At 35.2% G+C, this 17,365-nt stretch overlaps 2 protein-coding genes across 2 annotated transcripts in view; one reads left to right on the top strand and one right to left on the bottom strand.

The window, feature by feature from the left end:
- Window positions 1-2,157, bottom strand: part of LOC109087874 (FACT complex subunit SSRP1-like) — a 17,342-nt gene extending 15,185 nt beyond the window's left edge. Inside the window, exons 1-3 of the mRNA XM_042738679.1 lie at window positions 1,997-2,157; window positions 1,610-1,665; window positions 399-584 (exon numbers count right to left, since the gene is read on the bottom strand). Of these exons, the coding sequence (XP_042594613.1) occupies window positions 399-584; window positions 1,610-1,663 (240 nt within the window). The 5' untranslated portion in view covers window positions 1,664-1,665; window positions 1,997-2,157. The remainder of the gene's footprint in view (window positions 1-398; window positions 585-1,609; window positions 1,666-1,996) is intronic.
- Window positions 2,158-3,904: 1,747 nt separating this feature from the next.
- On the top strand, window positions 3,905-16,698 carry LOC109096280. Its single transcript, XM_042738678.1, has 3 exons — window positions 3,905-4,314; window positions 11,652-11,812; window positions 15,585-16,698. Exons 1-3 carry the CDS (start codon window positions 4,299-4,301, stop codon window positions 16,452-16,454), a joined length of 1,047 nt encoding a protein of 348 aa, XP_042594612.1. The 5' UTR covers window positions 3,905-4,298; the 3' UTR covers window positions 16,455-16,698.
- Window positions 16,699-17,365: the final 667 nt, after the last annotated feature.

Here is a 17,365-nt window from a genome sequence, read left to right as displayed (position 1 = left end):
CAATCGCAATTAATCGTATACAAAATAAATGTTTTTGTTTGCATAATATATGTATGTGTGCTGTGTATATTTATTATGTATATAAGTACACATGCATGTATATATTTCAGAAAAATGTGGCATGCTTGTATATTAAATATATTTATTTACAATATAAATTATATGAATATAAATTTAGACGTAAACATTTTCAAAATATATACTGCATGCGTGTGCATTTATATATACATAATACATACACACACATATATTATGCAAACAAAAGCTTTTATTTTGGATGCGATTAATCGCAATTAATAATTTGACAGCACTAATATATATATATCATACTTCTTTTCAATTAGATTTATCTATGTGCGGCCCTGATTGGTCAGTTCTCAGTCGAGCATCACACTCACTGTGTCTTTGAAGCCGTCGTATCGGTACACGTGTCCGGTGCTGGTGGCCAGTTTGATCCCGTGACCCACACAGACGCGACGCCACTGGGCCGCGGAGAGCTCAGGGGCCGGGATACTGTCCACCTTCCCTGTTTTATGGCTTTTATAGACCACAGACTGCTTGCTGAACCTCAGCCGGCCGTCATTCTGACAACAAACACAAACAGCAATGAGGGGAGAGCATTCAGAGATCGTTTCCTACGCTGCTGCGTTTTAAGCCATGTATCCTCACGTATAACACACATATTCTCTGTGCGTTTGTATCAAAACACAACCGCAGCAGGTAAGTGTCACACGTATGTTCGGAACACAGATACACAGATTTACTGACACAATGTATCGCACACAACACTGTGGCGGGAACTGCATTAACAAAAACAGTACTACAGCGCTCTGTATCCTGATTTTAATCCTGTAAGATCAGACATATGAATAATAGTCAGAAATATCAATTCTGTTTTAAATGGAACTGTTTGTTGCTTTGTTATATGAAAATTTTGAATTTTTGTATTTTAATATATCAGGCTTTTATGGCTCATCAAGTAAGATTTATTTATGTTTTTGTTTATTGTATAATACATAAAACAAGCTAGTGTTATTTTTTTTTAAAAGAAAACAAGCAGTTAGTAAATGAAGTGAGGGAGTGTTTTTTTCTAAAAGGGGCATTCATATATATATATATTATATATATATATTATATAAAATATTAATGCAAATAAACATTCCTCAAATGCCTGATGGTGGATCTGAAAGTGACTTTTCTAAATATTTGTCTGAATAATCAAGTAAGCCTAAACTGCTTCAGTCCAGTAAGAGTTCATCAGGAAATACTACTATATTAGTATAATATAAAAGGTATTCTTTTTACTTCATTTTACTTTTACATGTTAAAAAAAAGTATAAACTATAACTCAGATTACAGAAGGCATGTAGTAGGTCAGTTTTGATAATGTTGATAATTTAGAGGCCTTATAACCGCATGCATTAATGATACATTAATCTTTATTATTATTTTTTTATTGTATGGCCAGTTGAGGTGAAATGTCAAACTGCGACACCTAGGGGTCATTTTAATATTTGCCAGTTTATGCATTAAAAAAAAAAAACTAAAGAAGAATAGTAGTAGTACAAAAAAGAAATCCACACTTGAGCGGAAGTTTAGCATCACCTACCCAAGATCCCTTCACCTCTGTGTGAATGTCATTAAACTCCAGAGTGTCTCCCATCTCTGTAAACAAACACACATCGACACAGAGTCATAAAAACAGCATCGCATTCATCAGCAGACGAGCTTCAGTCACTCACAGCAGAGCTTTTCTCAATCACACTCATTTCTCATCTTCATGTTCTTAAAGTATGACTGCGGAGGTGATCTACCCACACAAACACCATTCCGCGCATCACGAGCTGTAAAGTCGGGGTTTAGAGAGTGTTTCTGTGGCTCTTGAGGCGCTAGCAGCTAGAAATGCTAAGTACGGTTTGAGACAGCGCCGCACGTGCAGCGAACGCGACTCCTTTAACTTCATCAACAAACAACACAAACCTATTCTGACACTTACTTTGGGTGAAGAGCGACTTTATAAATCACAATAATCGTGTTTCCCGGAGGTGAAGCTATTTTATATAAACACAGAGATCACTTCAACGGTCGAGCGCTTCTTCTTTTCGCCGGTTTCCCGCGTCAAGCATCCGGGTTCTGAACACAGTGAACCGGAAAGAGTGCTGAAGGGTCACGCGCGCACGGTTTTTTCATTAAACTTTTCTTCTGTATTTATTCAGATACACAAAAATACAAACTAAACAAGTTTAGAAATGTATTTCAAAATACATTTTTGACTGTAGAATTGACAGAACGTTGCTTCAAATTAAAAAGCATTATAGCTACTACAAAGTTTATTTAATATTTATGGTTATAAAGAGAATCTGTTATATTATACATGTACTATAATCTTAAAATATTAAAATGTTATTATTAATAGTAAATATAAAAATGTGTAATTAAATATCATATGATAAAAAATAATATTAAAGTAAAGTCCGTATTTATTATCCCTCCTAAATGTAAAGCAGGCTTTATATGAAGAGAACCACATTATGCGTGTATTATAATTAATTATAATTATATAATTATATTAGGAACGTAAATATAACGAAATAAAAATATATGAACTAATATATTTAAAACAAAAGATTAAAATGTTACAATTGACATATTATTATTAATTGTATTATTATGTAAAAATATTGTTAATTTTATATCATTATTCATATAGTATTATTAATAGGCTATAAAATAGTAATTCATTAAATTCAAAATATTTGAATGAATATTTTAATATAAAAATAAATAAATGTATTGTCTCGCAGTGGAAAAATATAAAATCTATATTCCTTTAACCAAAAAAAAGCATTCAGTTACAATGTTTATTTATTATTTTTTTAACTATATATATATATATATATATATATATATATATATATATATATATATATATATATATATATATATATATGGCTACAAAGAGAACCTGTTATATTATGCATATATAAACATATTATGACCCTAATATAACAAAATAATAACATATTAACTTAATATCTTAAAACATGTTTAAAATATTAAAATGCTATCATATTAACATATTATTATTAATTGCATTATATTAAAATGTATAAAAATATTACTATTAATATATTATTAATAATATAAACTATAAATATATATATTAATTAATTAAATTCACAATATTTGAATATGAAAATAAAGTTGGCATTTATTGTCTCTCGTGTATATGCATTGTCTTTAACATTGTGTTAATGTAAAGTTCATTTTTAAATACTGTTGTTGTTTTATTATTATTATTTATTTATTTATTTGTTTGTTTATTTATTTATTTTGTCCCGAAATGGTGGGGGGAAATACAATAAACCTGACTTTGGATTTTGGATCTTCTGCTTTTAATAAAACAATAGCTATATACAGTTGAAGATAAAATAATCCGATTTTTTTCCCCGTGTACTGTATTTTAGTTATTATTACCCTGCTGTAAGATACCGGTGTTAAACAGCAGAGGACGCCAGCATCACGATTCATCCAATCAAACTTCATCTGACAGCAAATCAGTCAAACATCACAGGCTCAGAAGAGTTCTGCAATAATCCCAGTGTTAATCCTTCCTCTTCTCTTCATGTCACGAAGCGCTTATTCTCTCAGCAATAACCCACGCATGTGTGGTAAACACACAATCTCAATAATCTCACTGTCAATAAAGGCAATACCGGAGGAGTGACGCACACACACACACACACACACACACACACACACACACACACACACACACACACACCAATCTAAACACTGTCCGTTCTGAATGAATTACTCAACGACAAATTATAATTGAGTCACCGAATCCGAGAAAAAAGCATGCAGTTGGTGAGAAAATAATTGGAGGAGGTATGAATCTGTGTCAGAAGTGTAATTCCTCCCAGCTTTGTGGTTTGGGAGTCTCGTGGCAGGGTCCTTCACTTCAGAGGAGATGAATCAACAGTGAATCACTGAAGAGGAGGAGAAAGAGAGGGTGCATGTGTATAAAATCACTCCAGTCACTCACTCACTGAGGCTCAGAGACACTCACCTGGATGCCACACACTTCTCTCTTGTTTTAATTCATTCTACAAATATTTTCCTCTCTGTATTTGTCACTCATCGCTCCAGGCAAGCGCAGGCTAATCCAGGTTCGGGAGAAGTTTTGTGAGAGTTTATTAAAGCACCGGACAGCGTCTTATTTCATCCAGAACTCTTCAAAACCTCAGAAAGAATAAACGGATCTGAACAGACACCGAGGATTTGGACCAATTAACATGCATCACTGGAAAGGTAAGCGATGAGCGACTTTATAGGCTTTTCACAGTTCATTTGGATTTATTATTATTCTATCAGAGTATTATTAAAAAGCCTATAATTAATATACATCTCCGAGTTTTTCCTCTGAGCTTTAAATCATAGTTTTTTTTTTTTTTTCTCTCTATTATTGTTTGTGTGCACGTGCGCGTAAATTTGTTTGCAAGATGAAAATATGGGCTAGTATTAGTTCTCTTAAGAATAGTTTGACTCTTCTATTCTAAAAGCTGTTCCAAAAACTCTCAAATCTGTGAGAGACTGCTTTGAGTTTAAGAGGCCTGACGGTCTGTGCAGCAAAGGAAGACTATTTCGTTAAAGTGAGATAACGGCACATGTTTAGTTCAGAGAGCTTTAACATTTCATGGCAAATAATCGATTGAATTGTTGACCCTAAAAGCCTCCTTAATTATTTTTATGTGCATGTACATACGCGGGCGCGAGACTGATATCACTTAAGTAAGCTATTAAAGTATTAAAATTAGTAGTTTTTAATGAGATTGAGTTTATCTAGTTTTTTGTCGATTTCAATGAACTTATTACATGACAAAGAAAAATGAGAATTTGGATGATATAAATACACATTTTAGGTTGTTCTTAAAAACAGTTTCAAATTAAATTATATTTATGTATAAAAAGTTTATAGTCAGAGATTTTCGCACTAAAATATAAATTATAACAAAGCACTGTCCAAAACACAAAGCATTTCCTAAAATATCAGTGTTAAAGCAGTATATTGTCTGACATTATAAGTGACATTATTTTCTAAGCTCTCACACAAACCTGTTGATTTCAGAAAGCAAAACATAATTAATGAGCTTTTCAAATAGAAGACTTTTTTACATGTCCTCTTCAAGTTCATTTTCATTTTTTCACTATATTTGTGAGGACATTTTTATAAATCTGCTCCTCACATGAAGCACAGGCAGACATATGCACACACACACACACACACACACACACACACACACACACACACACACACTAAGATGAGTTATTCTTCGCTTCATAGGGCTAACTCACCCCTGTCTTGTTAACCGACACTGATATGAGAATGTACACGATTCAAGTTAGTCAGGGTGTAAACACACACACACACACACACACACACACACACACACACAGCACATGTGTTCTGTCTTCAGGTGAGTGTTTGTTGTATGTGAGGAGGAGTGTGTGTGTGTAATGATGCGATTTACGCCTGAACAAAGCAGCAGAGCAGTCTGTCACGCACACACACACACACACACACACACACACACACACACACACACACGCACACACACACACACACACACACACACACACACACACTTTTCCCTGTTACAATTCATTTTGCCCCACATGCATCTATCACAGCAATCATACACAGCCCAAACTGCCAAATACACTCAAACTCACACAGATGGTTTCAGAAGAAAAGCCCCAAACCATTAACATGTCACAGCACCCTGTGCATTTGCATTTTAATTCACGCAAAGACAGTTTAGAGAAGAAGAGTGTGACAGAGAGAGAGAGAGAGAGAGAGAGAGTTTACATGAGGTGGAGGGATGAAGAGCTTTAGGAAGTGCAGGGCTTAAGGAGAAAGAGAGAGATGGAGTGATGGAGGAAAGGAAAGAGGGTTAACGCAGCCCAGATTCCCTCTAAAAGAAAAAGGAGCGAGGGAGCACAGGGGAATGATATAAAATGAGTTGGTCACGGTTTGAACAGTTACACATGCTGTTTACATTTTTCCCAAATTAACATGGCCCCTCGCTTCACCAAGCCCCTTTCGCTCTCCCTCTTCTGTCTTTCTTTCTTTCTTGCTTTCCATCTCGAACTCTTTGAGTTCCATATTTGATCTTCCAGATATAACTGCTCTTCATTCTGTTGTATTTATTTTCAAGAGTTGGACAATGTTAAATGAGAAGCTTGAGTCAGAGAGATGGGGAATGCTGAGGGGGAGGGAAGAGGTCATTTAAAAAAGCGAGAGCGAAAAAAGAAAGGTAATAAAAGAGGTAGAGATATAGTGCATCGGAACAGAAAAAAATTTACATTTGAAAAAAGCATGAGAAAAAAGATAACTGTAAGTGAACTCTTAAAAATAAAGGGTTTTTTTGTTTTGTTTTTTGCAGTGATGAACCATTTCGGTTCCCCAAAGAACCTTTCAGTGAACAATCCTTTTTTGTTTATTATTAGTGTGAAGAACATTTTAATAATCTAAAACGTTTGGGGCAATGAAAAGATTCCAGAATTTGTTAAATGTTCTTCAAGGAATAAATAGAGAAATAAAAATACAAAATGATAAAATAAAGAACCTTTCAGTGAACAATCCTAAAAAAATACTTAGTGTGAACAATTTTTTTAATAATCTAATGAACATTTTCTACCTTAAACAAACTTTTGTGTAATAGAAAGATTGATAAAGTTTCTTCACGGAGCCATTGATGTCAATAAAGAATTAAAAGAATTCCCTAAAGAACCTTTCAGTAAATTCTTCCTAAAAGAACCATTTTTCGTAATGAAAAGAATATTTAAAAAATCTAAAGAACATTTTTTCTATTTCGATCTTTGTGTACTCTAAAAAATGCTGGGTTGTTTTAAATATGGACAAACCCATCTGCTGTGATGTAATGTGATTTTTAATTTTATTTTTATTATATATATATTATATTATAAATCTATATATATATATATATATAATATATAATATATATATATATATATATATATATTTTTTTTTTTTTTTTTTTTTTTTTTTTTTAAGCGTGTAAAATCAGGAAAATTAATAATCAATGTCAATAAAGAATCTTCATTTTATAGAAGAACATTTCTTGAACAGTTCTTAAAATAATGATTTTCTTTTCTTTTTTTTCTTTTTTTTCTTTTTTCTTTTTTTTTGTAATTGAATAATAAATAACCTTCTACTTTTTCCAGGTTTTTTGCACAAAACCTTTTGTGCATTTGAAAGATTCCATAATATGGTTCTTCGTGGGAACCATCAATAAAATAAAGAACCTTTCAGTGAATTTTTAAAGAAGAATTTTATAATAATCTAAAGAACATTTCCCAATAAAAACTGTTAAAAATTGTTGGTTCCTTGAAGAATCTTTAACATCCACAGAATCTTTCAGTTGCACAAAAGGTTCTTCACAGAGAAAATAGTTTCTTTAGATTATTAAAATGTAAGAGAAAAAAAGGTTCTTTTAGCAACTGTTTGTTGAAAGGTTCTTTAAGGAACTTAAATGGTTTTTATGGCATTTTGAAACCTTTTTTGTAAAGAACCATTAGTGCAATGGAAAGATTCCATGAAAGTTAAAGGCTCTTCGAACCATCACAGCCAATAAAGAACCTTCATTTTTAGACAGAAAGTTCAGGGAAAGTGAGGATTTTTCTCCTAGCACAGGTTTTATTGTCCATTCCTTCTTTGTTCTGAAGGTCTTTGGCAAAGCCCACAACATTTCAGGCCAACTTCCATCCATTTAAAATTCAAACTAAATATCCACAGGGAGACAGAGGAGTGTGTGTCGCCTTGTAGAGATCACGCAGAGCAAGTGTGTGAATGAGACACTGAAACGTGGTTTGATGCATCTAGAAACAATCGCCGGATGTCCCTCATGTGTTTAAAGATGCATTTATATTCTAACATCCATCTAGTGCCATGCATGTGTGTGTGTGTGTGTGTGTGTTTTTTTTTTTTTTTTTTTTTTTTTTTTTTTTTTTTTTTTTTTTTGTCTAGTCAGTGAAGGATGTTTGATTGAGTGCAGACTGCACATAAATCTCTACTTTAACTGTACACAGACACACAACATGACCCTGACCCCCTTCACAAACACACACACACACACTCGCTCATGAATATGAAAGACTAGCCTCTTTGTGCACAGAGCTGACCAGCCCATCATATGGGCAATATAACTTTATATGATGTGATAGAAGGGGAACATGTTTTATGATATTGCACCATAATGCTGAATTCTTGGTATTGTTGACTGGAGCCTCGGAGACTCGTCTGTTTAGTGTTAACACAGAGGCAACAAATCAGTCAGAAGATGGAAAGCGAGAGGCTACGTGTGCATGTGTGTGAGACGGAGAGAAAGACAGCAACTGACTGATATACCGATTTAACATCATATCATTGCTGCCAGCTGCAGGAGACACACACACACACACACACACACAGATCCGTCCTAATGAAAGCCGTTGTTATTCAATAAAGTCGCGGGGGACTTGTTTCAGGGGTTATGTAAATATGCCAGTGCTCTGTTTTTGAGCTGTTGTGCTCACATCCAAATAAGCAACGAGAGAGAAGAACATTCTTCATGTGATTCTCTAAAAGATCTACTGTGTCATGAGAAAAACTGCATTTCCCAAATCAACAGAGTTTAATTGTCTGTGTTTGCTTAGAAACACCGCTTATATCTGTGCTCAAACCGATAGATAGTAAGCTTAAAAGAATGCTGTAAAAATAACACGTGCTGTGAGTTTTCTAAGCAGTCAGAGTTACAATTTCTGCCTGGAGACGTTCATCCAATGACTTTGGATTTTGGAAATTTTATTTTGAAAATTCTTTAGAAAAAGTCTAAAGTGGATGTTATTGGTATGTGCATGGTGCCTGCTTTCATAAAAATAAAAATAATTTTAAAAAAATGAGATCTCTTCAATATCTTGGTTATATCTGCCTCTCCAGTTGATTTCAGAAAAAAAGAACCTTACAGTAATCAGTTCACAAGAGAACTAATTAAAGAATCTTAATGACAAGGTTTTATGGACATTAAAGGTTCTTCACAGAACCATCGATGGTAAAAAAAAAAATCCTCAATATTTAAGTGTACTCGGTTAATCTTTTTTTTTTCAGAAAGGATCTAAATAAATCAGTCTGAATCAAAATCCAGAGATCTCAATATGAACTAAAAAGTTTTGCAAGGGACATAAATCAACATTATTTTAAAGCTCTCAAACTTTTTTTTTTTTTGCAGTGAATACCATAAAAGAGCAGTTTTGACCTCCTTTAAGACCTTTTCAGTGAACTGTTCTTAAAAAGAACCATTTGCAAGAGCATTTGAACAACCTAAGAACCTTTTTCCACTGTAAGGAACGCTTTGTTCTAATGTAGAGATGTTAAAGGTTCTTTATGAAACCATTGATGCCAGTAAAGAACCTTTATTTATATATTACACGTTAGCATTTGTCTATTACCATTTCTCTTCGGAAATATAATATATATCAGATATATAATATAATAGCAGAAACATTTGAGATGATCTTAAAGCTTTAATGAGACAAAACAGAGTCTTCTGAGCTCTGAAAGAGAAACCTTGGGGCAATAAAAAGTTCCTCGGGGTGCTCTTATCCAGTTATGCATTGGAACAAAAGACAGTTTGAATAAGAATAGGATGTGAGTCAATGTTTATAAGACTTCAATGGAAGATTTCAGTATATCCGTTGTTTTTAATATTGCATTGGTTCAGGATTTTGGAGACGCACTGCTTAACTCTTCCACTACTGATCTAACACAGATTCTGGGATGATTATCGTGAACTTGATTTGGGGAAAAGGTGTGTCAGGATCGGTGTGTGTTTTAGGTAGAGTTTAAATGAGAAGAATAATGAGTGAATTAGAGAGAGAGAAAAGAAAGGAACAGCTCTGAAAAGAAAAACTGGCGGGGCTAATCGAGGTTAATAAGCTGTTGTTATTTTGGCCGGGGGGCAAAAAAGAGATAAACCACTTTAAAGAAGGGGAGGAAACTTAGGCGTGTGTGAGAAGATGAAAAACAACCTGGAAAACTTGACAGGGGGGACATGAGGAGAAAACAATGTGTGACAGCGAGAAAAAACCTGGGAGAAGAAAGGATTGAGGAAAAATGGACGTGAGGTTCAAGAAGAGGAGAAGAACAGAGATGAAAAGAGAAAGCGGAGGGGAGGAGGCGCACATATTTCACACCTGTTGAAAACACAATGCCTCAAACAAGTAATTACACATCTCTGCCATGTTCCTCTGAATGCATGACACAGAAAAGAAAGGGAACAGAGACACGATGTGAGATGTGTTTGTGCCGGATGACTCCCCGAGGCTCATAATAGGAGCACTGCGTGACCCTTTCACGAGTTCAGAGGTTCGTTCTCATTTGCTCACATCTTCTCAGTGTGAGTTCAGGTCTAAAAGGGTCTCTGGATGGGCGCGTTCACACTCACGCGCGCTCAATACCTAATGTAACAAATGCACTGGTCTGTGTACAGGCATGTATATACACATAATCCAAAACAGAAACCTACAAACACACACACACACACACTCCAAAACAAAAACACGTCTCAGAACAGAGGACCACACACACACTCACACCCCTGAGCTCAAAAAAAAAGAAAAGAAAACACACACACACAGAAACTACTGTTTGTCAAATGATTAAAAGAATAGATACACTGTTAAAAATGAAAGGGAAAGGTATGACAAATATTAGCGAATCATATTTATATTTAATGTAAAATGTTGTTATTTATATGATTTTTTAGTTATTTATTTGATATTTTAGTATTGCTTGTGTGATTAAATAAAATTGGGGTAACTGTATTTATTGCTATCATAAAATGATCTTAACTCTCAAAGTCATGATGAAACAGAAATAGCGTCAGATTTTTTTTTTTTCATTATTGTGACACATCTGAGTAAATCAGATTATCAAAAAGAAAAAAAGTAGGACAGGGACTTGATTAAACAAATTAATTTTTTATTTTTTTTTTAGAAATGAAATGCATGAATGAATTGCTCACAATTAAAAAAAAAATGCATTAAAATATTGAAGCAAGGCACTTTAAAGCAGTAGAGATAAATTAAAACTTAATACACTGTACATAAATATTTCAACTTTTTATGACCCGTTTCAATATGAACATAAATCCCTTTAATAATCCTGTGCAGAACTTCTCTATCTCTATAAACAAACTCTACCAGAGACGGTAGCAGAAGCAGTGCCAGATAAAGCCGCATGAAACTGTAACCTCTACAATCAAAGCATAACATAAAACTAACTATTTTCGTTTGAATACCTCAAAAGAATTATAGCTAAAACCACCATATTACAAAAATTCACTAAAATGGCACGCCATAATTTGTGTGAAGGCTTAGAAACCAAACATTTACCCAGAGCTGATTACAGACAGATTTTCTCCACTTGCTGTTATTCCTCAAACTACATCACAGTCCTCATTTGAGGATTTTTGAGAAATAACACAATTATTAATGCATTTCATGAAATGCATGAACAGAAATGCTTTTAAAAAGAGAAATGCACATGTAATTGTCAGTTGTGCATGCAGTGAAAGCCGTGTTTTCAGTCGATCAGGTGGCGGTGCTGCTGTTGTTGCTGGCTGCGGTTGGGTTCGCTCAGGTGCTGGACCGAACGCTCATCCTGTCCAACGAGAGGAGCTCCATCGAGAGGACATACGAGCTGACCAAATACCTGGACCACCAGCTGAAGGAGATCAGAGACACTTACGTGAGTCACTCTGTGTGTGTGTGTGTGTGTGTGTGTGTGTGTGTGTGTGTGTGTGTGTGTGTGTGTGTGTGTGTGTGTGTGTGTGTGTGTGTGTGAGACAATAAATGAGACACTTTTGTTTATAGATGTTTTCCTGTCAATGCTCATCCCAAAGTTTCTATCTCCTGAATGCATATAGTTTTAATTACACTGCAAAACATTATTGTTTTGTCTTGTTTTATTGTATAAATATCTACAAATTCTTGAATCAGGATGCGTTTACTTTACAAGTAAAAATACTTAAGATATTATATCTTGTTTCCTAAAAACTATTATCCAAATTTTGTTAGTTTTTGCTTAAAACAAGAGAAAATATCTGCCAATGGGGTAAGAAAAATAATCTTAATTCCAAGATAAACAAGATTATTTTTCTTACCCCACTGGCATATATTTTTGCTTGTATTAAGCAAAAACGAACAGAATTTGGATTATATTTTCAGGAGTAATTTCAAGTAATTTTACTTGTCAAGTAAACGCACCCTGATTCAAGAATTTGTTATACTAGAAAACAAGAAGAAAAAAATACTAAGGAAGAAAATTATTTTTTGCAGTGTAGTTGTTTTTAGTATCTAATATGGTGTATAGACACCCGTTTACATTTCCGATAGTAGTTTTATGTGCTGTATTTATGTGTTTACTTGCTATTGAAACGTTGTCGTTGTGGAGGAACACATCAGGGCTTATCTTTATTTTAACTAGCTTTTAGTTAACTTAAAAATGGCATGCAATGTAAATTCACCTTGTCTGTTTACTAAATGCATATTATAGGTCTTACTGTGAACAACTCATCTGTGATGCGGCTCACACTTTAGTTTAGGAACCAGTTTTCACTATTAACTATGACTTCAGCCTCAATAAACTCCTAATTTGCTGGTTATTAATAGTAAGGTAGCTGTTAAGATTAGGTATGGGGTGGATTAAGAGATAAAAAGAATATGGTCATGCAGAATAACACATTAATATGTGCTTTACTAATAATCAAATAATATGCTAGTAACATGCATGCTAATAAGCAACTAGTGACTTGGTGTCTTAATGTGCCTCTACTTTGACTGAAATGCTCACATTTCAAAGTCCAATCAAAAACCTGAAATCAAATCATGAAGTTTCAAATCTGTATGACTTTATTTCTTCAGTGGAACATAAAAGAAGATGTTCTGAAGCATGTCGTTAAGGAAACAGTTTTTGGTTACCATTTGTTTTCCATTGTGTCTTCTTGATGTCCCACAAAACAAACTAAATCGTACAGGTTTGGCTCAACATGAGGGTGAGTAAACGATGACAGAAGGTTCATTTTTGGGTGGAACTATCCCTAACAGGCCAACAAAAGAAATACAAACAACCAGCATCCACTAATCTAATACTTTCTCATCGGAGACAGATGCATCTAATATTTAAAAGGACATTCTCAGTCTAGTATGGAAGCCCGTTTCTGCCACTTAATAAAAAAAAAAACTTTTTTTTTCTTGCAATTGTTTTTTTCTTTTTTTTTCAGAATTGCATGAAATAAACTCACAATTACAAGTTATAAAGTCAGAATTGCAGGATTTAAACACACAATTATTTTCTCACAAAGTCCAATTCTGAGGAAAAAAAGACTATTTTCGTTCAATTGCAAGTTTATGTCTCACAACTCTGACTTCATAACTCATGATTGCATGTTATAAAGTCAGAATTACTAGATATAAACTTGCAATTCTGGGAATAAAAGTCTGACTTAATAACTCAAAAAAGATTTTATTCAGTGGTGGAAACAAAGTTCCATACTCTAGAGATCATTTTACTTACAAAAACATATATCATATGAACTCTGGTTTTCAATATGTTTATTGAGTCATCTTATAGGAGTACAGTCTTAAATATAAAGCTTCCAAAACTAGGGGTTTCGTAGAAATGCAACAGAACATTTTTGGTTCCTCAAAAAAACTTTCAATGACTAGTTCTTAAAAGAACCATTTTTTTTCTTAGCATGAAGAGCATTTCAATAATCATATATTTCATACAATAATTCAAGAACTTTTTCCACTGTAGAGAAGCTTGTGCAATGGAAAGATTCCATGGAACCATCAACGACAATAAAGAACTTTCATTTTTAAAGTGACAGTTCACCCAAAAATGAAAATTCTGTCATTATTCCGTAGAAGTTTTTGTCCATACTATTGAAGTCAATGGCTACACTCAATTGTTTGATTACCAACTAACTTTTTTTTTTTTTTGGGGGGGGGGGTTTCATCAGCAGAAGAAAGAAACTCATACAGGTTTGGAACAATTGGAGGATGAGTAAATGATGACAGAGTTTTTATTTCTGGGTGAACTGTCCCTTTAAGAGTGCACTAGAACAGTGGTCTTTAACCCCTAAACGCTGCATATTTTGCATGTCTCCTTTGTCTGACCCGTTTCAGGTCTTGGAGTCTCTACTAATGAGCTGATGATCTGAATCAGATGTGTTTGATTAAAACTGCAGTCGGTTACTTTTGTTGGTTAAAAATGAACTGTATGGCCTTCGTTTATAGCCTTTTCTCACAGCAGCTGGAATAATTAAACTTATCATTTTGATGGCCGATTGTAATCCAAAAAGTGTGTTTATGAAACACAAGTGACTGAAATTAGATTATGTTTCAGTTTTAAATGTGCATCTGATTACAGATAGCCTACATGGGATTACACAAGATTTTAAAGACAACCAGTTCGAAGGGAGAATAGTTTGCTTTTTGGGTTAAAACTATTTCTTTATATAAAATTGTAATGGTATGAGAATTAGAGATTAGACTGTACAGAAACTGAAATGTACAAGGAACACTAATACACACTACATACACGTTGTTAACATTTTTATGTGATATGAGCTAAGTGATCATTAAATTTAATCACCATGGTAGCGCAATTCATTGTAATACTTTTTTCCTCAGTTGGTCAGAACAAAAGTGTCAGACTTGTTACTTACTTGTTCAGATGACAATATCCAGTTAAAATTCTTATGTGGGTCATATATTTCTTTGTTGTCTGTCGAGTCCTTGGAGGTGAGATGTCCATGGGTAAAAAAAAAAAAAAAAAAAAAAAAAAAAACATGAACACAGTGGAGAGCCGCTTTATAGCCTAGTAGAAAATAAAGCTGTGCTTCTGATAAAATGAGACACGGATACTGTTTTTCATGTTTAACACTGCCAATTGCTTTTAAGTAGTGCTGGGCAATAATCAATCGCGATTAATCGCATCCAAAATAAAAGTTTTTGTGTACATAATGTATGTGTGTGTACTGTGTATATTGCGATTAATCGTTGCCCAACATTACTTTTAAACAATATATTGAATAAAGTCCCATGTAAATATACGTGATGTGACTTCACGGGAGTGCTATTTACAGAGGTTGTGCAAACATAACCGTGTTAATATGATCAGATGCTTTTTAAAAAGAAATGCTTGCCGTTTTCTCCATTTTTGATGAGTTTATTTACTGAGAGGAAAGCACGCAGCACATATTTACATATTCATTTCCACACCGGTGCAGTGCAGTGACTGAGCCACACATACTTCTTTGAAACATTAGATTCATCCGCGCTAGAGCCGAATAAATCTGCAAAATAACTGCAATTGCAGGTTTCAAACAGAGATGGCGACAAAGAGACTGTTGGGGGTATTCCAGAAAGCACTGAAATATAGATGACTAAAACAGGGGTCTTTTATATAATTTTATATGCAACAGAATCGATCTAATATGTTGTCTCTTCTTCAGCTGTCCTATCTGGGGCCTCCGTTCAGTGACCCCGGCTTCTCTCCTCCACGACCCAACAGCTCCTCTCTGTCCGTGCCCAGCGCAGCGACACGGGTGGATCTGTGGCGAGGGCTGGAGAACGGGGCCCGTCTGGCGCAGAACCAGCGTGCGTACAGCGTGCTCTTGTGTGCCGTGAGGGAGCTGGCGCGCTCCACCTTGTGTCCGTATCTCCAGAGCTCCCTCATGCACTTCTGCTCCGGCCTCAGCGGGCTGCTGGGCTCCATATCCGGTCTGATGAACGCCCTGGGCTACACCAGCCTCCCGCCCTCCACGCCCGCTCAAGGATACGCCCCACTTCTGTCCTCACAGTTTCAGAACAGCCCTGCTCCTCTGCGGAGTTACAAGCCTCGGGCCTCGAGAGAGGGAACGACTCGGGCGGATCTGAAGAGGGGAAAGAGAGGACGGAGAAAAGAAGGACAGAGCTGGGCTGCCAGAGAGGAGAGAGAGAAAGAGGAAGGAATGGAGAGATGGGGGAAACGGAGAAGACTGTTGAGCGTGGATGAAGAGCAAATCCTAAAACTCAACACGAACTACACAGCTTTAAAATTCGGAAAGCACCCTGTGCTCTTTTCACCGGTGTCTCTACAGCATCGTCGAGCTGTTCGGTCCACTCCCGCCGGACTCTCTCCTCTCTCGCTGCTTTATCAATACGGAGGGTCGGCCGGGGAGGTTCACACTTTGCTGGCGGCCCCCGTGTTGTCGTCTCGTCCCGCGTCGAACGACTTCTCGCGGAAAGTGGAGGGATTCTGGGTACTGAGAGAGCTGCAGAGCTGGCTGTGGAGATCCGCCAAAGACTTCACCAGACTGAAGAAACGACTTCAGCGCGTTTGAGACCCAACAACGGCTTTGTTTCAAAACCTAGCGAGCTGCCTTCGAACAAAATTTCACAAACCAAAAAAGTTCATTGCGATGTACAGTGGTGGCCAAAATGATTAGAACACTAGTATATTATAGCAGCTAAAAAATCTTTTTGCAGGTATCTCACTGAATTATTACAATTAATGGCAAAATGAAGGTTTGGAAATGTATACTGGTATCTCCTACTCACACAAAAATAGAAATAACTGACTTAAAACCATTTTTTATTTTTTAGCTGGTGTACATGTGTTTATGCGGCTTTGACGGTTATTGGGTTACTGGGGTTTGGTACTTTTTTTATTTTTCATATTCAAAATATAAGGTTCTCTGAATGACTAATTAGCACTTTAAAACTCTTTTTATGAGTGTCTGCATGTATAAATAAATTTAGACGCTTTGTCTACATTGTTCAGAATCCATGGTGTGAAAATGATCATGTGATCAATGATCAATGATGATTGATGTTAATGTGGATTGAGATTGAGAGTTTTTTTTGAGGGGTGTGGGTGTGGATTGTTGTTGTATCCAGTTTTTATAAGCGTCATTAGACTGTTTTTTTCCACGTATTGTGATGCTTTAGGAAGTAAAAAAAAAAAAGTGGGAAGTTGCAGTGTAGAGATATCCTTATCTTTAACTTATTTTGGTTTATACTATTTTTGAGGGGCTTGTTTTTGTTTGCTATCGTAGCAATACCTGGAAACACTGCATTGCCGGCACTGACAGTAATGATTATAATAACATAAAAAAGCCCATAGAGAGTATGGCATGAGTATGTTAATGCTGACCATATACCACATTCGATAAGACAAATGCAATGATCATTATTATCTGTAAGAAACAGTAACAACACTTTCAAAAACACTAGTCTTATAACACTAGTACAG

The sequence above is a fragment of the Cyprinus carpio genome, chromosome B14, assembly GCF_018340385.1.
Source record: "Cyprinus carpio isolate SPL01 chromosome B14, ASM1834038v1, whole genome shotgun sequence".
Taxonomy (NCBI): Eukaryota; Metazoa; Chordata; class Actinopteri; order Cypriniformes; family Cyprinidae; genus Cyprinus; species Cyprinus carpio.
This window is presented reverse-complemented; position numbering and strand designations above follow the sequence as displayed.